General features: G+C 44.2%; 1 protein-coding gene across 2 annotated transcripts in view; it reads right to left on the bottom strand.

Moving 5' to 3' along the window:
- Positions 1–6,704: 6,704 nt before the first annotated feature.
- The window catches only part of TRABD2A (TraB domain containing 2A), a 59,329-nt gene continuing 44,781 nt past the window's right edge, over positions 6,705–21,252 (bottom strand). Inside the window, exons 5-7 of one of the 2 annotated variants that reach the window (XM_072637005.1) lie at positions 19,369–19,459; positions 8,512–8,787; positions 6,705–7,184 (exon numbers count right to left, since the gene is read on the bottom strand). In XM_072637005.1, coding sequence (XP_072493106.1) covers positions 7,001–7,184; positions 8,512–8,787; positions 19,369–19,459 — 551 coding nt within the window. In that variant the 3' untranslated portion in view covers positions 6,705–7,000. The remainder of the gene's footprint in view (positions 7,185–8,511; positions 8,788–19,368; positions 19,460–21,252) is intronic. The other variant, XR_011973030.1, reaches the window with a different exon arrangement.

Here is a 21,252-nt window from a genome sequence, read left to right as displayed (position 1 = left end):
AAAACTGAGACCCATAGAAAGTTAAATGACTTGCCCAATGTCACTCAGATAGGAACCATCAGTGATGGGATGTAAGCTCAGGTTCTCAGGGCTCCTGAACCAGGAGGCTTTCATGGTACCACGAATTCAAAGAAGGCATGTGCCTAATGCAGAGGAAAGTAACAGAACCAAGAGATAATATTTACAGGGACCACAATCATGTAAAGGAAAAGAACACAAACGAAACAAGAATTAGATCACTCTAAATGCCCAGTCCTGATTCTAGAAGAGTGAAGGTGACAAGCAACCTCTCCTCTCCACAGCAGGTGTGTCCACATGTGATCCATGTGTCCATAATAATAGTAATAACTATGTGGCACCTACTGTGTGCCAGGTACTACACTCACTCCTTTACAATTGCTGTCTCATTTGATCCTCACAACAAACCTGGAAGCTAGGTGTTATTATTATCCCCATTTTACAGATGAGGAAACTGAGGCTGGCAGAAGCTAAGTGACTTGCCCAGGGTCACACAGCTATTAAGTATTTTCGTGTCAGTTTAGTTCACTTCACTGTGTCCTGTTGTTATATGGGAAGGCTGGGGAAGGGGGTGGGTGTGGGGGTAATCAGGAAGTTGTCAAGATGTAAGAAAAAGCAATGAAGCCATTTTTTAAAAATCAAAACTACTTATTCAGCCACCAAGGGGAAGATTTCACATGGCCAGAGTGCTTAGAGAAACACACCTGTGCATTACTGGTGGGTATCAACGACAGTTCTCTCTCCCTCACACTTTCAACATGAATCCAAATGTTTCCTGACCAAATGGTCCCAAACACAGAGGTCTAAGTAATTTACCTTCTGAAAGGTTTACAGAGAATCACCTAATAGGCTCATTACATCATAAAGAAAATATCTTAGAAGTCATCTGGTTCATGCCCTTCATTTTACAAATGAGGAAACTGAGGCCCAGAACATTCAGGTGACTACACAGATAGGATCTCAACCCAGATTCTTCCTTATGACTACAGAGCTGGTGCTGTGTACATACTGAAAAGGATGGAGGGTGGGAAGCAGGAGAGGTTGAGGGGTAGGGGAGTGGGGGAGGTTAGGCCACAGAATTCTAATTTTATTTAGCCTGTTAGATTCTTGCTGGGTTTGGGGGACAGAGCTGAACTTTCAAGCCTTAGAATTCAAAGCTACTTTGGACTTTGAAAGACGCACCAGCCCAGCCTGGCTTCACCTTCCCTCACCTGTATGGCATCATCACTTCCCATCCCCCAGCACTTGTCAATTAAGAGATACTCACCAGAGCAAGGCTTGATGCTTCCCACTAACTTTCCAATAAAACCAGACCTCTACAGGGTTAGGGAAGGTCTGGGAAAGCAAGCTAGTGTGTTCTTTCTGATCAGTTCTTCCTTAATATGGCCCAGGAAACCATTGCCAGTAAGTCAGGAGGCTGGTTTGCATAACCACTAGTTTATAGACTATAGTCCAACCCCTCTTTGTTGAATCCATTTCCTTGGCTTTCATGGGAACTAAATTAGGGTTGGGGAACCTGCAGCCTCGAGGCCACCTGTGGCCCTCTACATCCTTAAGTGTGGCCCTTTGACTGAATCTATACTTCACAGAACAAATCTTAATAAAAGGATTTGTTCTGTAAAACCTAGACTCAGTCAAAAGGTCACACCTAAGGACCTACCAAGGTTCCCTACCCTTGGAATCTTCCTGGGTCTTCCACTGCTCTCTTGCGCCTTTGGTACAGACGAATGAGTAGGATTCTCAAGTCAGAGAATCCTGCCTGTGACCACCCAAGAGATTTCAAGCAATACATTTCACCTCCCTTAGTCTCTCCATCTATAAAATGAGGGGTTTTCCCCTGTGAAATCCCTTGCAACCCTAGACCCAGGAGCCTGAACCTCCAGTAATCACTGATGTCCTCTCCCTGCCCCTGAAAACCAGCTTCTCTGGTTCTTTTCAGAGCACTACCATTCTCCCACGCTTGAAGCCTTGAAAATATCCCTGACCCTCCTTTACCCCTAACTCCCAATTAATCATTAAGTCCTATTGATTTTTGCTTAATCTGTGATTTATCCATTGATTCCCTAGTCTAGACTTTATCATCTCACACCTGAATTAATAAAAGCTGACCTTTGTGGTGTGCAAAAAGCATTCCCCCAATATTATTGATCTAAAGCAAGGATCTTTACCTGGGGCCCATGGACCCCCAGCTTGGATGGGAAAAAATTGCATCTTTACTTTTGCTAAACTCTAACTGAAATTTAGCATTTCCTACAATTATTTAAATACATGATTCTGAAAAGGGGTCCAATAGGGTCTGCCAGACCGAGGGCCTAAGGGGTCCAGAACACACGAAAAAGCTTAAGAATCCCTGAATTCAGTCCTCAGGACAGCCCTGGGAGGTAGACAAAATAACTATTCAGGTTCCTGAATGGTTACCACTTACTCCCCTCTCCAATTCATCCATCCTGCACCCCACGGCCAAAATCATCTTCCCAAACACCATGTTCATGCCAACACTCTCAGAATTTGAGAGCCAGGAAAAGGCCTTTGAGGTCAACTAATCTAACCCAAGCCCCATTAAGGATCCCTTCTTCAACATCTCTACCAAGTGACCTTCTCCAGAAGACTCAAGAGAAGAGGGACCATCAAACCTTCCCCGACAAGACCCTAACAGTAACTCACAGATGGGTTCTAAGCTTTGCAAGGCACCACGATGGGGGTCAACTGATTTGTCTTCAGTGGGGATGGAGCTGAGCCTCCCACAACATTCCAGAGTGCAGCCTGAACCATTAAGAAATATCTGACAAATCAAATACTGATATGATAGAACATAGATGATATTAATATGTGGTTTTCTAAGTCACCATTTGAATGTGACAACACTGGACTAACCCATTACATTTGGGAAGGGGTGGGAGAAGAAGAAAGAGAGGCAGTGTAGTCCAATGGAAAGACCATTGACTCTGGAGTGAGAAGACCTGCATTCGATAAATGGTCACAAAGGCTTCTTCTGCCCTGTCCCCTTGGGCTAGTCACTTAACCTCTGACTGTCCCCCTCATTCTCAGCTCTCAATTTCCCTTTCAACTGGAATCTCCTCTTTTCTCAGCCTTATCCCCACTGCTGGCTGCTAGGCCTGCCCCTTTCCCATCACCTTCATTTACTCTGCATAAACCTTCTACATAACTAGACTTTGTCTCCCCCATCGGACTCTGAGCTCCTTGAGGGCAGGAACTATCTTTTACCTTTCTTCCAATCCCCAGCACATAATATGCATAGTAGGTGCTTTATGTTTCTTGACTTGATGAAAATGAGGTTGGTTCAAAGACTCCAGAAAATTTCTCTATTACTGTGTCAGCTAGGTGGCTCAGTGGATAGAGCCCCAGCCCTGAAGTCAGGAGAACCTGAGATCTGGCCTCAGACACTTCCTAGTTGTGTGATCCTGAGCAAGTCACTTAACCCCATTTGCCTCAGTTACTTCATCTGTAAAATGAGTAGGAGAAGGAAATGACAAATCACTCCAGTATCTCTGCCAAGAAAACATGACTGAAACAACTGAACAAGTCCACAGCGGAATCCTTTCATCTCTCTCTCAGCCTCAGTCACATCATTGGCAAAATGAGGGCGTTGGACTCCGTGACCTTATCTTAGCCCATGAGCCTGTGCCAAGCTCTTCATTGGGTAGAACTCACATCTATCTAGCACTTGGTGATGCCAAAGCTCTTTGCATACAAGTTTTGTTTGAGCCTTAAAATAATCCTCTGCAGCGATGGGCACCATTCCTAATATTACTCCTGGTCCAAGGAATGAGCAATAGATTTAAAAAGGCAAGGCAAATTGTTGCTCAGTTATGTCTGACTCTTCAAAACTCCACTTGGGGTTTTCTTGGCAGAGATCCTGGACTGGTTTGCCTTTTCCTTCTCCAGTTCACTTTAAAGATGAGGAAATGGAGGTAAACAAGGTTAAGGGACTTGCCCAGGGTCACACAGCTATTAAGTGTCTGAGGCTGGCTTTGAGCTCAGGTCCTCCCACCTCCAGGGCTGGCGCACTATCCACTGAGCCAACCTAGCAGCAAGGAGAAAATGTTTTAAAACTGTTATTTCAAGATTATGAGCTCTTTGAGAATAGGGACTGTCTTTTGCCTTTCTTTGTATTGTCATTGCTTAGCATGGTGTTGAGCACATAGTAGGGAGCTTAATAAATATTAGTTGATGTGGCTCAGTTTTTACTTTTCAGAACTGACAGCAGCCTGCACCCAGATAGCTAATAGAAGTGATGGTGGCAGGGGGAGAGGAGGGTGGCAAGAGGCGTTTGAAAAGTACAGCTTTATTTTTAGCAATCTCTGATGTCTCACTCTAGTTCAGAGATGACCTTGGGTTCTTGGGGGCTATGCCAGCAGAGAGCAAATCCTGGCAGGTCTCACACCAAGCTCGAGGTCTAGAGGCCAGACCTAGAGACAGATGGTACATGTGTCATCTGATGACCATGAGCTGAGCTAAATTCAGATAGGGCTGTCACTGGGCCTAGCCTGAGGGTGATGGATGTTTCAGCCACAGAGGCTCTGGGAGATTTTCACTAAGTTCCAAGGAGCTTAGGATCTGGGGTGATAATGTACCCCCACTGATGAAATCACGGGGGGGAGAAACAGTTTCAGAAAATACGACTGATTGTCATGAGGAAATGGAAACATGGGATTCCCCTCAAAAGCCATCCTCCTTATGAGGCAAATGAGGAGGGAGGTCTCACAGCTGGCCCTTAGAGCCCAATACCACCTGCCCTCATTTTACAGCTGAGGAAATTGAGTCTAGGAAGGGGAAGTGACTTCTCCAAGGTCACACCCCTGGCTCTGAGAGATCTTATATAACCTTCTCATTTTGTAGCTGAGGTGGGTGTGGTCATATAGCTGGGGCTCTTCTAACACCCACCCATCCCCCCCATTTGACAGTTAGGGAAACTGAGAAAGGGGAGAGAGTATGGCTTTGTTAAAATGTTTTTTAAATACAGTAAAAAATTTTAAATAGGGTAAAATGTTCCCAAATATCAAAGTATCACACCCAACAGCAACTGCAATTGTTCAGCTTTATAAAACAATGGGGTATAGTGGGGAGAGCACTGGATGGGAGAGCTAGGGCCCTGTGACCCTGGATAAGTCACTGTTCTTCCCTGGGTTCCAGTTTCCTTATCTTAAACTCATAATGTCCATACCTCAGGATTATAGTGAGAAAAGTACTTTAAACTGTCCAGGCATGACCTAGACATTTCAGCTGCTACTGTTCAAACAACCTGGACTGTAATTTTTCTTTCTGTTCATGTTTCTGTTAAAGTATTAAGAAACCATTTTAAATACATTTTTGAAAGACACAAGTCCAAGTTACCCAAAGTTACAGAATAAATAAAGCTGGGGCAGGATCAGGGGACCCCTCCAGGACCGTGTTATGTTGGGGGGGCCTTGAGTAGCTCAAGGAAGCTATGAGATGTGCCACACAGGGTCATGCAAAACAGCCAGGTCATAGTGGGGAGTTCTGACAAAGGGGGATCCACTGGAAAAGGAAATGGCGGACCACTCCAGTATCATTGCCAGGAAAACCACCAAGAGATGGGCAATACTGCACGCCCAAACAACGAAAGGGCTAGGGGAATGGAGGTCCCCTGACTCCCAGTCCGGCATTACAGCACTAAGGTACTGTAGATAGCTTGTTTTACAGATTTATTTGAATGTTCCCTGGCCACCCACCCCATTAGGTTGTAAATGCCTTGAGAGCAGAGATGTTCTTTTACCTTTTTTTTTTATCCCTAGTGTTTATTTCTACACTGGCCTGCCGGCTTTACCTCCTACACAATATTCCATCTCCCACCTCTGTATCTTTGCCCTGGCTATACCCTATGCCTGGAGTGTCCTCCCTCCTTACTTTCATCTCTTAGTTTCCTTGGCTTTCTTTATGACACAGCTCAGTCAGGTGTGATGACTTCTATCTACTTATTGAGAAGCTGATGTTGGCAGATCTTGGGAGTTCTGAGTTCTGAGCTGTGGTGGGCTAAGCCAATCAGGCATTCACACTAAAGTCCACATCAATCTGGTAAGCCCCTGAGAGTAATGGGCCACTAGCTTGCCCAAAGAGGGGGCAACAGGGTCCAGGATGGAAATGGAAAAAGGTCAAAGCTTTCATGTCCATCAGCTGAGGAAGGAAGGAAGGATGGATGGAAGGAAGGAAGGAAGGAAGGAAGGAAGGAAGGAAGGAAGGAAGGAAGGAAGGAAGGAAGGAAGGAAGGAAGGAAGGAAAGAAGGAGAAGGAAAGAGGGAGAAAAAAGAGAAAGAAAAATTAAGAGGAATAAAAGATTCAGCTCTGATCCCACTTCCCTATCTCCCTAGCAGCTAATTCCAGATACTCTGTATCTGTCTTGGGTTCCATACCTGTTATTTCCCTCCATCAGTATGTGAGCTCTTGGAGGGCTGGGACCGTTTTTGTCTTTCTTTGTATCCTCAACATTTAGCATGGTGCCTGGCACATAGCAGGTGCTTAATAAATGCTCCCTGACTGATCCAGATAGGGTGCTCCAGGAAGACCTGACTACTTTGCATCACACAGTCTTAGAGATTTCCCCAGCATTGAGAAAACGCCTAGGGTCACTGAGCCAGGATCTATCACAGGTGAGACTTGAACCCAGCCAGTTATCTGCAAGGTAGCATAGGAAAAGAAAAAAGAAGTCTAGACCAAAATGTATTTAATGATTTTCATAGAGCTAAATTACAGCTATCTTACAACATGATACATCTCCCCAAAGCATTCTGGGATAACGCAGATGTCATTCTTCAAAAAGAGAAGAATAAAATGAAATGGCTTTCAAAAAGTGTCTTCCACACAGGGTATGTCAGATGAGTTCAGACTGCCCAAATTGGAAGGTTAAGATTCTTTCAAGTAACACATGTGAAGGTCTTTTGTCTTTCCTTTTCAGTCTGTATAAGGCTCTGAGAAAAGGCAACCAGCATGCGTGGGACAAGTCTTAGAGAAGTGTGATCTCGGTTTGAAGGGCCAAAGTCAACAACCAAAACAACAGTGTCCAAAGTGACAAGCAGGCACTGTTCGACACTGTCTGGGTATGAGGCGATCTCCTGTGACCTGGCAGCAGAGGCTCCACCGTGATATATCCATTGACAATTCGGATCCGAGGAAGTGGAGCTGGAGCACTAGGAGAAAAACAGAAAAGAATTATGAGACTCACCACCTCCAAACCTGGCAGTGATAACACTGAAAATGAAACAAACTACAGGTCCTGGGATGATGAAAATGACACAATCAACCAGTCAAGAAGCATTTAACTACCTAACATTGCCAAGTATAACAGCTCACCCTTTTATGTACATTGTTTTAGAGAAAAGAAATAATAATGGCTATTATTTATGGAGCACTTAATATATCATTTTATTCATACAATATGGTTGGTGTAGTGGAGTGGGGGGCAGAAATGGTATTATATCCATTTTACTGAGAAATAAGGAAACTGAAACTGACAGAACCCAAGTGACCTCCTCAGGGTCACACAGTTAGATCCTGACACTAGATTGTAATTCCAGTCTTCCTGTGTTTTGGGTACATCTTTCTAGTCACTGAGTCACCTAGCTATCTCAAAAATCCATTATATGATATCCTGGACAATGGTTCATCCAACCTTTGTCTGCAGATACCTCATGGAGGGGACCTACTCCTTCCTAAGGTAACCCATTCTTTTGGTCAATTCTCATTGTGGGGAGTTTTTCATTCTATTGAACTGACATCTGCCCTTCTGCCAATTCTTGCATTCAGTCCTGTCCTCTGAGGCCAAGATGTGCTAAGAAGAACAAGCCTAAAACTCATCTGCATAGCCGCCCCTCAAAACCTTCATGACAGCTGACATGCCCCTCCTCACTGTGTAGGGAAAGACTTACCTCAAACACATACTTGCTGGGTGACCTTGAAAAAGTCACCTGACCTCTACTGAGAGCCTGGCACATAATAAGCACTTGATCAGTGTTTGCTGAATTGGCCAGCCTCAGTTTAACATCTGTAGACCTCAGTTTATTAATGTGTAAAATGACAAGGCTGAACTCAGTGACCCATTGGGTAGCCTTTCAGCTCTAAATCTATGTTCCTATGGCATTTGTAGGGAGAAGGAAAACAAATGACAAGCAAAACTGTCCCAAAATGTAGGTTCAGGTCACCTCGGTCTAAGAGAAGTGGGGAAGTGGAGAAGGTTTTCTCATATGGTCAGCCTGCTGTCTCTGCCTAGTGCTTTTCCCTCCTCTGCCTCCCTCCCTCCCTCACTCTCCATTCTCCCTCTCCTCCCTTGCTCTGCATCCTCCCCCTCCTCCCTTCCTCCATTCTCCCTTCCTCCCTCTCTCCATCCTTTCCCTCCACCCTCCTTCCTTCTTCCTCCTCCTTCTCCTCTCCCACCCCTTCTAATGCTTGCCTTTGGTCTCCTGCCCCAGGCAGGAGGGTTAGTGGCCCCTGAGACCATAGCAAGCCCCTGACACTGACCTCTCCTCCAGGCGCACCCACAGGTCGCTGAATTGTCGAGGCCTCTGCTTTTTCAGCTGCTTCTTTTTCTTTTTCCTGTACTTCCTGTCCATCTTCTCCAAGAGGTCAGCATTCCCAGGCAGGAGCAGGTGGGGCAGCAACACATCGTCCTCCTCCTCTTCTTCCTCCTCCCCCTCCCCTGGCTCCCCGAGAGGACTGGATGACTTGGAGATTCCATAGGGGATGTCAGCAGGGGGGCGGGGAGACAGAGTGGAAGGAGTTCTTCTGGTCTTCTCACTGGCAAATAAAACATTTGAAAGGTCATGGGGGGGGGGGCGCAGAGTCAAGCATGACCACCCCCACCCCATGTCACTAGGCTCACAACAAACAGGTTTCCACAAAAATCAAACCAAAAAGACATCAGGAAGGCTGGAGAAAGAATGAGCACTCTTCTCGGACTCTTGTACCGACAGTTACCATTAAGTACGTTCTCTGGCTACTCCATGTGACCTTGGGCAAGTGACTTGACCTCCCTGGGCCTCACTTTCCTCATCTGTAAAATGAATGGGTGGGTCTAGATGGTCTTAATGTGTGATCCTTAGTGATTGACAAGAGAAGGAAGGTGATGTACTTAAAAATCATACTTTTTAGGGACAGGGATCAGCCCAGTGATTTTACTGGGATAGGAAATTCCCTCCACCTAACCAGGTCAGCACCTTCTGGGCAGGTGGAGTCCTCCAAGAGTTGCCTAGAACACTGGATGGGACTAACTGGCTTACCCAGGGCCATACCGCCACTGCATCACAGAGTCAGCACTTGAACACGAGTTGTTCTGGATATGAAGCCAGCTTTCTATCCCCTACAATAAGCTGCCTCTCCTGAATGTCCCACTCCACAATCCCAATAAGAAAAGATATCTGTTTCTCTGCTTAATGACTCCCTCCCTCCCCACCCCCACAATCGGGAACACCTGCCAGAATCCTTGAAGGATGAGAAAAGGGAACAGAAGAGGAGTGTGGCTGTTTAATTCTGTTTATGGGATAGAGAAGCATCCCACTATAGGTAACCATCCATTCACATCTCATAAAGGCTCCACTCTGAAACCAATCAATCAGCAGGTAGTGAAGTGCCAGGCATGGATAGAAAAGTGAGCCTATCCCTGCCTTCAAGAAGCTTATACTCTGTTGCTGCTGCTAGAGACACTGAAGGGGGAGGGTGGGAGTGGGAACTGAAGTGTGACAGAGTAAAATGTCTGCCACACACCCACCACCACCACTACCACCACCACCAAGAGGGCAAAGAACCTACATGTTTTCTAAAATAACAAACAGATGGAGGTAGAGGCTGCTACAGTGATACAGAGGATAGAACTCTGGACTTGGAATAAGAAAGACCTGAGTTTGAATCTGACCTCAGACATTTCCTAGCTGTGTGACCCTGGGCAAGTCTCACCACCTCTATTGGCCTGTTTCCTCATCTGTACAACAGGGACAATGGCAGCATCTACCACCCAGAGTTCTTGTGAGGATAAAATAATATTTGTAAAGTGCTTAACACAGTGCTGGGCACATAAGAGGCACTACAGAAATGCTTATTTTCCTTCCCTTTCCCTAAGCAGATTACAGGGGGGAGGACCTGGATTCAGATCCCATCTCAGACATAGATTAGCTGTCTGACCCATGGCAAAGTTAAGCTGTGTCCTTTGTCTCATCTGTAAAATGACAAGATTTGACTCAGTGACCTTTCAACTCTAACACTATGATCCCCTGGTCTAAGCCTATCCAGAGGACTTGAGGTCTTCATCAAGGGCCTCACCAGGGGAAATGAAGGACCAAGGAGTATTCCTGGCAAAGAGTCCATTTCGCCCATTCTTGCCCAATCCAGGGATACAACCACTGCTGGCACCTGACTGATGGGGGAACAAGGGAAGCAAGCCCAAGTGCTGAACAGCTCCTGAGGAATCTATCTTTTGGCCCATGGTACCTAGAAGTCACCATGAGAATGCACTTAGGGACTACATCCCCAGACAGGCATCACCCTTGCTGCTGGCTCAACTGTGGGTGAGGTTCTGTGGCGTCCCACTTCACTGTGATTTTTCAGAGGAAGAAACTTGGGTCCAGTTTAAGTGGCAAGCTCTTCCCCTCTCTGTTCGGACACAGTAACCCTACCCAGCCTCGGTGCTTGGGCTGTGAGGACTTTCCATCCCCAGAGACAGGCTGAGAAACATAAGCTATGGCTGATACCCGGACCTCTGAGCCAGAAGGGACTCTAGATCCCCAATAGTGTGATTTGGTTGATGGTGGATGGGTGCTCCCCATAGAGTAGGGCTTCCCCATCTTTCAGACAATATCAAGTGTTCCTCTGCACACAGAAGGAGGTGGGGAAAGGACTCCAGGGAACCTTCTCCCATGGCAGGGCACCCTGTGCCCTCCCTGCCCCCAGCCTACATCCAGAACCACTAAGCTCAATTTCTCTTCTCCTCATTCTTATCTTTTCTCTAGTAACTGTCCTTTTTCCATTCAGCCCAATTCTACATGAATGACCGGCAAAGTATTCTTTTCACAGACCCCCCTGTGGAGGAAATTGAGGCAGACAGAGGTCTGGAGACTTGTCTAGGGTCACACAGCTACTAAGTGCCTGAGGTTTGAACTCAGGCCTTCCTGACTGTAGGCCCAGTGCTCTGCCTGATGCATTACCTATGGGGTTTTAACAAAGCACCCTGGGCAGCCTAGGGACAGAGAGAGGGCCCTGGGAGACCTGGAAGAGTCCAGTTGGGGCAAAGCCAATGACAAGTTCTGCCTGGGTCCTAACCCAGCAGCTAACCCTATCAGCAACTTCCTTTCCCCAAAGCAGTGGCCCAAGGGAGCAGAGACTTGGTTTCAACATGAACTACGTGCCCATCTCTTTTTTTTCCCTTAAGTATTCCCTACATGCCTGGATGAGTTAGCACTCTCAGTCCATTTTCAGATACAGCAATGTTTGTAAATGACCAGGTCTCTTTATGTGATGCGCCTGCCGCAGTGCTTTCAAATTCCACTGTGTAAAAGCATGTTGGAGTGAGGAATCCTGCCTCAGAAAGACACTAACTGTATGACCCTAGGCAAGTCATTTCACCTTTCTCATATGCCACTACTTATCTGTCAAATGGAGATAATGAGCACCAGTCTTACAAGATTATAGTGAGAATCCCATTAGATAACACATCAAGTGCTTTGGAAAGCTTAAAACGCAATCTACATATGTGCTATAATTATGATGTTGGCTGAATCCACCTGGCACTAACCTTTACATAGCATTTTAAAGTTTGCAAAGCACCTTCTTTAGGTTACCTCATTTGATCCTCACAACCCTGGGTGGTAGGTGTTCTCATTATCCTCATTTTACAGATGGGGAAACTGAGGTTGAGAGACATTAGAACCCAAGTCTGTTATCTGAGTTTCTTTCCAGCTCTAGACCTAGAATGTTGCTTCCCAAACTGTCTCTACTGAGGTCCATCTCCCCATTTGGCTAGAGGATATCTCTGTTTGGCCATCTCTCCACCCCCTCAAAATTCACATGTCTAAAACCAAACACATCTCAACCCCCCCGCAACTGGCTTCCCAGCCTTGCTGAGTCACTATTGATCGACATCAATCATCTGCCAAACCTCAGCACCATCTTTGATGCCTCTCTCTCCTTCACTGAGTCCAGGCAATTCTCCCTTTGAAATCTCTCTCCAATCTACCCCCTCCTCTCTGCTTCACTAGTCTCTATCCACCCCCAAGTCAGTCCTCACTCCAGGATTTCTGCCAGCACTTGGATACTAGTCTTTCCACCCCCAATTTCCTCCCCTTCCATCCATCCTACAAACCACTGCTAAGCTAAGATTTAAAGGCCAAGTCCATGGCAAATGTGGGAATTTCCTTTGCTTCACTATGCTGACTTCTTAGGAAGGTTTTGATTTTCTTCCCTTTGGGGGTAGAGGAGAAAAAGTAGGAGAGATTTTTTTTAAAATGCTTGATAGCTGAAAAAATTAATTTTTAAAATAAATGCTATTTCTACCATCCTTTTTCTGAATTCTCTGAAATATGGCCTTCTCAAGTCTAGAGCATGCTTCAGATTGTGCCTAACTTTCCTCTATCACAAACTCTTCAAATGAGATTGTCATCTCTCTCTGATCATACTCAAACCAGCAACCAAGAGGCAATATATCAGAGTGCCAAGAAATCTGGGTTCAAATCCTACCTGATACCTACTAGCTGCATGACCATGGGCAAGTCACTTAACACTTCTGGGCCTCAGTTTCCTATTCTGTAAAATAGGGGTAATAATCTAGAGTACCTACCCTCCCAAGACTGTTCTGAGGTTTTGGTGAAACAGTATATGTAATGGCAAGTGCAAAACTCAAAGGCCTATAGAAATCTCAGTCGTCATCATAATCAATCATCACTGTTATCCTTATGCCACATCTTTACTGATGAATACCCAGGGGCTCTTCATTGCCTACCATCCTCATGTCCAGATATGGCTTCCAAGAACAGCCATCATCTGACCCCTTTCACCTAGACATTCTAATTCTAATCATGCTTCAATCTGTATCCTCCACTTCAGAGAGGGGAGATCTGCCAGATTTGGAGTCAAAAGACCTAAGTTCAAATAATGTCTCTGCTACCTATTGCTTTGGGACCTTAGGTAAGGCATTTAATTGCTCCAGGACTCAGTTTCCACATATGTAAAATGCACACCTTCTAACAGTTCTTTCCTAAGCTACTTACCCAGTTCTGATCTTAGACAAGTCACAGTCACGTCTCTCCATCCCACCCCTTAGTGTTGAATTCCTACTTTTATTTTCTATCTAGGAAGACGGAGGATATGTTTAAGGCTTTATCATGGAACTGACAGCAAGTCTGCAGGCTCTGAGCTGCTCTCATTCTGATTGATCCTTCTCCCAGAGTTCTTCTGTTCCTCATTGCTCCTGGATGCCTCCATTCCCCAACACAGCCCGTTGTCTCAGCTATGTTCTAGAGACACATCCTTTCATCCACCAAGTGAAGGATCTTGGGGAAGTCCCTCAACATCTCTGAGGGGTTAAATGAGGGAAGTCAGTCTACATCAGAGGTATCAAACATACTCCCATGGACCTGCAACACAATAGAGTGTGAGCCAAACCAGATTAATCTGATTATGTTGGTGGTTTTTATTATATCTTATTATATTATTTATTATGTCAGTGGTTTTTCAGTCGTGTCCAACTCTCCATGACCCCATTTGGGGTTTTCTTGGCAAAGATACTGGAGTAGTTTGCCATTTCCTTCTCTAGTTCATTTTACAGATGAGGAAACTGAGGCAAACAGGGTTAGGTGACCTTGCCCAGGGCCATCCAGCTATTAAGCGTCTAAGGCCAGATTTGAACTCAGATCTCTCTGACTCCAGGTTAAAATGTAATTGGAAAATACTTAAAATAAATCAGATGCAATAAAACACAAACAACATTACATTTTTACACGCTGCAGCCTGCAGGGATCCTTATGATAGGTGGGTTTTGTTTCTATTTTAGTTTGGCATCACTGGGCTAACACATGTTCTCATACTAACATTTTTAAATTCTGTCACTGTTCCCAGGATCCTCCCAGTTGGAACAAAAGACTCACTCACAGCCCAGGCTCTCTAGGATTAGAAAGCCCCAAATCAAAGGATCTTGGTGAGGGACACCAAACATTCAAACATTGAGCGTTTTCATACAGTGGAACATTTCCAATCACATTTCTAAATATTAAGATGATTATGTGGGCAGTCTGATGTTTCAGCTACAAGCTAAGTGAGAATGGGAAAACTGTCTTACTAGTAATAGCAATGAGATAGTCATTCCTGTGCCTGGGATGATCCCGCTGAAAGGATAACAGGCTTTGAAATGAGAGGACCTAGGTTCATATCCTGCCTCGGGTACTTATTTCCTATATAACCTTCAGCAAGTAACTTAACCTCACTATCTTTATTTCTTTATTTTTCCAATTACATATTTAAAAATTTAACATTCATTTACCTCAACATCTTAAATTTGTGAAACGAGGGCATTTGGACCAGACGGTTTTTGAGGTCCCTTCAGAGTCTCAAGCTTTGATCCTAGAAAAATATGAATAGTTCTGAGATGGCATCACTGCCACTCAGGTCTGAAAGCGGCTCTAAGGCCTTCGCTCACACCCCCAGACAAAGCCCAGGTAATCTTGCCCTCTCCTCCTCCTCCTCTCTCTAGCAATAGATTTCCAAGAGGAATCCAGAAAAGCCCTTTAAAGGGAGAAGGCCCTGGCCCATAGACATCTGATATTATTTTACAATGGTGTAAAACATAATTAATACTATAATTATATTGCTGTCCAGCCATTTTTCAGTCATGTCCAATTCTCCATGAACCCATTTGGGGTTTTCTTGGCAAAGATATGGGAGTGGTTTGTCATTTCCTTCTCCAGCTCATTTTTGCAGATAAGGAAACTGAGGCAAACAGGACTTCCCCAGCGTCACAAAGCTAATAGGTGTCCGAGGCTACATTTGAACTTAGGAAGAGGAGTCTTCCTGACTCCAGGCCCATCACTCTATCAGCTGTACATCCAGCTGCCCCAGTACTATAAATACTGTTACTATATTATTATATCACAGTTATAATAACATATTATGATATTAATTATACTGTTGCATATACAATGTATAGTGTTATATTATTAATGGTATAATATATTGTACAATATAAATAATTACATTATTTATTAAGTATTTCTAATGTTTATCCCATTAATTATCACAATGTTATATCATAGTTATATGATATCTGATAATAATTATAATAATATATCTACATAACAATTCTAGGTTTGCCGAGCACGTTACATGTTATCTCATTTAATCCTCACAACAAACCTGAGCGGTAGGAAATATTATTATTATCCTATTTTACAGATGAGGATACTGAGGCTGTGAAAGGTCAAATGACTTGCCAAGAGTAACAGAGCTGGTAAGCAGGATTCCAATTTAGATCTCACTGGCTCGGAGTCACTCAATCCATTGCGACACCTAGCTGCCCCTATGGTAAATGGTAGAAGGGATCAATAGATGACAAAGAATTTCTTAAAAGTCGACTGTGTGCCAAGCTCTGTGCTGAACGCAGGAGAAACACCCTTGGGACTTAAGAGTCAGAAAAGTGGATTCTAGAAAGGTAGCATAACATAGTAAACTTGAAATCAGGACCAGAACTCAAATCCTACCTCAGATACTTACTGTAGGTCATGTGACCCCAGGCAATTCCTCTCTGAGCCTCAGTTTTCTCACCTGTATAACGTGGAGGTTGGACTTGATGTTCCCCAAGGCCCCTACTAGTTCTGAATCTATTATCCTATGATCTCCAGGCTCAATTCTGTAAATTTTTTTGTTTTTTAATGTATGATCACCAGGAAGTCTCAGTTTCCTCATCTCTCCAATAGGGAAATTACACTTGCACTAATTCCTTTGTTGTGATAATCACAGGAGCTAGAAGGAACTTGGAGACTGCCCATTTTAAAGATGAAACAACAAAGGCCCAAAGAGGTTGAGTACGCTAAAGTCACACCCTTAGAGGTAGAAGTGGGATTGGAAGTTCTATCTTCTTGACTCCAAATCTATGCTCTTTCCACCATGCCATCGGGCATGAAGGTTCTTTGCCATCAAACAACATATGAATATTTTCTGCCAGACTATATGGCTCTGTGGACAGAGTGCATGACTTAGAGTTAGGAAGACCTGAGTTCAAATTTTGCCTCGGATACTTAGTAGCTGCGGGACCCTAGGCAAGTCACTTAACTTCTCCGGCTCCCTTGTCATCTCTGACTCAAGGCAAGAGGCTAGTCCACTGGCCCAACAGGAAAGGTCAGGAAAGGAGCACCAAGAATCCCACCTGACAAGCTCCAGATTCACCAATTAAGAGTCCAGAGACCCACGAAATTGTTTCTGCAGTTTACTTTATAAAGTGAGCTTAGGTATCTCAATTTTCCATCTTAATACAGAAATCCATTAGCTCAAAAATTTAAGAACCTCACTACTCAAAAAGCCAATTTTAGATTAATGTAAGTATAACAATAACAATAGCCTGCATTTAGATAGCATTTTATCCTTGCAAAAACCCTGAGAGGTAGGAGCTGCTATTATCCCCATTTCACAGGTAAGGAAAATAAAGCAAAGGTTGAATGACTTCACAGGACCACAGGGATCTTACATTTAGAGCTGGAAGACAGCTTAGCAATCATTAAGACTAATTCCTTCATCTTACAGATCAGGAAACTGAGGCCCAGAGAGGTTAAGTGACGTCATGGGAAGCATATATAGCATCATGGGATCACAGACGTCAAGCTGAAAGAGACCTCAGAGACTGTCAAGACCAATCCATTCATATGACAGATTGGGAAACTGAGGCTGAGTATTTAAATGGGATCATGGGGAGAGATAGAGTTAAAAAAGACTTTAGAGCAGGGGTTCTTACCTTGGGATCTATGAACTTTTAAATATATATATTATATTATAAATATATTGTATATTATAAATATATATTATACTTATAAATTATTATAAATAATATTATAACTATGATATACATTACAAATATATATTTGAAACTATTTCCAGATACTCTGTTTCCTTTGTAATCCTCTGTATGTTATCTTATATATTTAAAAACTTTACTCTGAGAAAGAGTCTAGAAGCTTAACCAAAGGGAGAAAGGTCACCAAAAAGTTAAGATTCCTGCACCTTGGAGGTCAGAGAAACTGAGCCTCTCATTTTATGCCTGAGAAGGGTTAAAGGCTCTGTCCAGGGCCACCCAGCAAATTCATGTCAAAGGCTGTTTCTATACAAAGGACCCTCATCCTGCTAGAGCCTGCTCTGAGGATACAAGAAGTCAGAAGGCAAGCAGTCATATGGAGCTCCTTATACTTCCAGGCCATTAGGAAGACAGGGGCCAAGGCAGTCCCCCCTTGCTGGGACTAACGATAATGCAAGAGGCAGACAACCAATCTTAAAAAGGTGGGAAGGAGCTGGCACAGGTATAACCCAGATCAAATTGCTTACCACCTCAGGAAGGTGAGAGGGGAAGGAGGGAGAGAGAAAATATAGAACTCAAACATCTTAAAAAATGAATCTTAAAAACTATTTTTACATATAATTGGGGGAAAAATAAAATATTGTTAAAAAGCGGGGATGGCAGCTGGCCTCAGCAGACGCCAGATCAGAGCAGATGCCCTCTGAGGTTGTTTTCTCCTCTAACAAATGTACAGTTTTACAACTGACCAACCCTAAGAGAGACTGGACACATAAGTTGGATCAGCAGTGCTCAAGAATTCAACAAACAAGGAAACAGGGCATCACCTACCTACTGCTGAGTGCACAAGCCCACATGGAGGTCCGGCTGAGACAAGGCGGATGGGATGGCCTTGGACCTAGGAACTGAATAAAAAGGCATTTTTATTCAGACCATGGCCCACAGCAGAGAGGAACTAGAAGCCACACAGAGGGGACTAAGGCCAGAATGAGAGCCTTCAGGCCTGGGTTGGGAGTGCCTGTCCTTTGCAGGTGGGACGGTCTTAGGAAGGGGTATGGAAGCCAACATCTCCTTCACAGGTGCCCAAGTGGAGCAAGCACACTTGCTATTAAAATCAGGCATATACTCAGTAACAAATATAGTCCTATGCCAAGCACTACAGGGGATAAAAAATGGATCGTATGCAATCCCTGCCTTCCAGAAATTTACAATATAGCTGTGAAGATAAGGTTTACACATGGGAAATCACCACAGAACCAGGAAACAAGAAATTACATGGCACTGATCTCATACGACGAATTAAAAACTCGACTTCATGAGCATAAGAGAAGGAAAATATGGCAAGACATTCACTCCTTAGAAGATCTGGGGGTTTCAGTGAATTGTAAGCTCAATGTGAGTTAACAATGGCATAAATTTGTCCCTAGAAGGGGCATTCAAACTTTGATTGCATTAAGAAAACAATCACTGATATTCTAAGGAGGCGATGGTCTCAAGATACCCTGCCTTGGTCAGACCACATCTGCAGTATCCCATTTGGTTCTAGGTGCAAAGTTATTGGAACGACATTGACAAGCTAGAAGGCAAATAGTCTATGACGTTCTGATTGAATTGTTGCTGGAAACTCAAAAATTGTAACCTGAGAACAGTGAATAAACACATTATTCCTCCTACAGCAGGTGCAGTTAGCAATGGCAAAGGGCCATAAGATCATTCCCCAAGAAGACTGGATGAATGAATGGGAGATGTTTAATAGGACGAAGAGAAAACTTCTTTTTATATATGGTGTTCCCTGTAGTAGAAAGTAAGATCCTTGAAGGTAGGATTCAGTTCACTTCTGGCACTGTATCCCTAGAGCCTGAGGTTCACTGGTCAGTGAATAAATGCTTATTGAATGGGACTGAACCACTTTGTGATGTAAATAGAGCCAAATATTATTGTCTTCATTTTATAGACAGGGAAATTGAAGCCCTGGTTGTCAAATGCTTTGCCCGTGGTCACAGAACTAGAAAGTGGGAGAGTCAGGAATCCTGACCCTTTGGTCCAATGTTCCCTTAACAAGACAAAAAAAGGCTTCTTCCAGCAGCCTCAGAGGAAAACAAATGGGAAACCCATGACTGGAGTAGAATTGTAAGCTCTGTGAGGGCTGGGACGACTTTATCCCCAGAGCCCAGCTTGGCATTTAGTAGATGTTTAACAGGAACAAAATGAATCTAGGGTGTTGTTGTGGAGGCAAATACTCATGTTTTAGGAGCCAAATCGTTCTAGGCCACGGTCTACCCAGCAACCTCTACAGCTTATCTAGCTAGTCTTCAACCCGGATAAGAACGCCGATGGATTACTTGTTGATAGGTTGTCCAGCAGGGGTGTGCTCTACCTCATACCCTTCTCTCCTCAAAACATCAAGCACTGTGTCGTTGCCCATGAAATGACCTGCAGTTAAGAAAAACAATCAGAATCTCTGTAGAGCGCACGCACACACACACACACACACACACACACACACACACACACACACACACAGAAACATGGGGGAACCAAGTCCTTAACATTGTAAGGGGCCATCACAGTCACAAAGCTTTCTCACTACATGAGCTCAGCTGATTCTCACAACAACCCTGCAAGGTAGACAGGACAAATGTCACTGTGGGAAGTAGCAGATATGACCAAAAACAGAATGGAGTCCTGTCAGAGCTGGTTTCAAATGTAAGCATTTAGCCTGGGAGAGGAGAAGGCTCATAGGGAACATGATAGCTGTCTTCAAGAAATTCAAAGGTTTTCATATAAGAGAGGAATTATTGGACTTGTTCTGCTTGGTCCTAAAGGGCAGAAACAGAAGTAATGGGGGAGGAGAAAGTGGCCAAAAGGACAACTGAGGTTTGAAGTTGGGAAAAACCATTATAGCTATTCAAAAATGGGAGGGGCTATCTTGAGAGGTAGTGAGCCCCCCCCCCCCCCCCCAGCACTGGCGTCGTCAGGCTGAAGTTGCATGACCACTTGCTGGGTATGAAGTGTAGAGGATCATTTTTCAGCTATGAACTGGACTAGAAGGGTGAGGTGCCTTCCAACCCTGTAACTCTATAACTAGGCTTCCAATAGTGCATGATCACCGACAAATCATGCTCCCCATCTGACATAGGAATTGTCATACCTGCTACACAGGAGGATTGCTGAGAATTAAATGAGATTTTAGGTGTAAAGTGCTTTGCAAACTTTCAAATGCATATAAATGGTTAATTGCCATTATCCCCAACTTACAGGTGAAGAAATAGAGTCTAAGAGAAATGAAATGACCCCCTCAAAGTCTCCCAACTAGGAAGTAGCAGTCAGGACTTGAACTCAGGTCTTTTGGCTCCTGGTTCAATATACTTTACCACCACACCTCACAGCATCATCGCTGCCCTCTTCATCTTTTACCCTTATGACCATTTACACAAGTAGACCAAGGAAGATGTTCCTTGGTAGAAACTTTGATGTTTTGCCATGAAGGTGTTCACTTTCCCATGATTCCCAAAGCCTGGTCTTTCGACCGACTTCAGAGGATGTCCAGTTTAGCCTCTAGTCAGTCTGGCTGGAGGGCAGCACATGAGGACCACAGGACCAGGTGCTCAGTCGCTCAAACAGGGGACTTCCAAATAAAGTCTAATAGCTGCCTGCCCCTTCTGCTACACAGAAAATAGTCGGGGGGAAAAAACAGGAAAACTCTAAACTCTATAATTATCAGCTGAGGGCTCAGTTAATCACCAGTATCTGAATGTGAGGAACTTATTCATTTTGTCGTGTTCACTTCCAGGAGTGCTCTTCAATGGAACCCAATCTCTGTACGTTCTCTTCTAATGAACAGCCTGAGGCTCAAGACAAGGGCTCAGAAAGACAGCTACAAAGATCTTCAAGCACCCAAGAAAAAGTCAATCATATTCTTCTCCCGAAGGCAAAGAAGTGAACTTGGGTTTGGGGCAAAAGTTATAAAACAGGGTTCAAAACAAGAAAGCATCCAAAGCATTTCCAGGAATATTCACTAGGTACCTGTTGTGCAACAAGCAGTGGGGGAGAGATAAAATTTAGATAAAATATGATCTCTGGCCTCATGGAGCTTATCCTCTAATACAGGGATAAAAGGCATATACAGATGGTGATAGTGACTAGATCTTTAATTTCATTGATACAGGGAATACCCAAGTGAAGAAACTCCCTCCGCCAATACAGGTGGGCACGCTCTCTAGAAC

This window comes from Notamacropus eugenii, chromosome 1, assembly GCF_028372415.1.
Source record: "Notamacropus eugenii isolate mMacEug1 chromosome 1, mMacEug1.pri_v2, whole genome shotgun sequence".
NCBI classification, from domain to species: domain Eukaryota; kingdom Metazoa; phylum Chordata; class Mammalia; order Diprotodontia; family Macropodidae; genus Notamacropus; species Notamacropus eugenii.
This window is presented reverse-complemented; position numbering and strand designations above follow the sequence as displayed.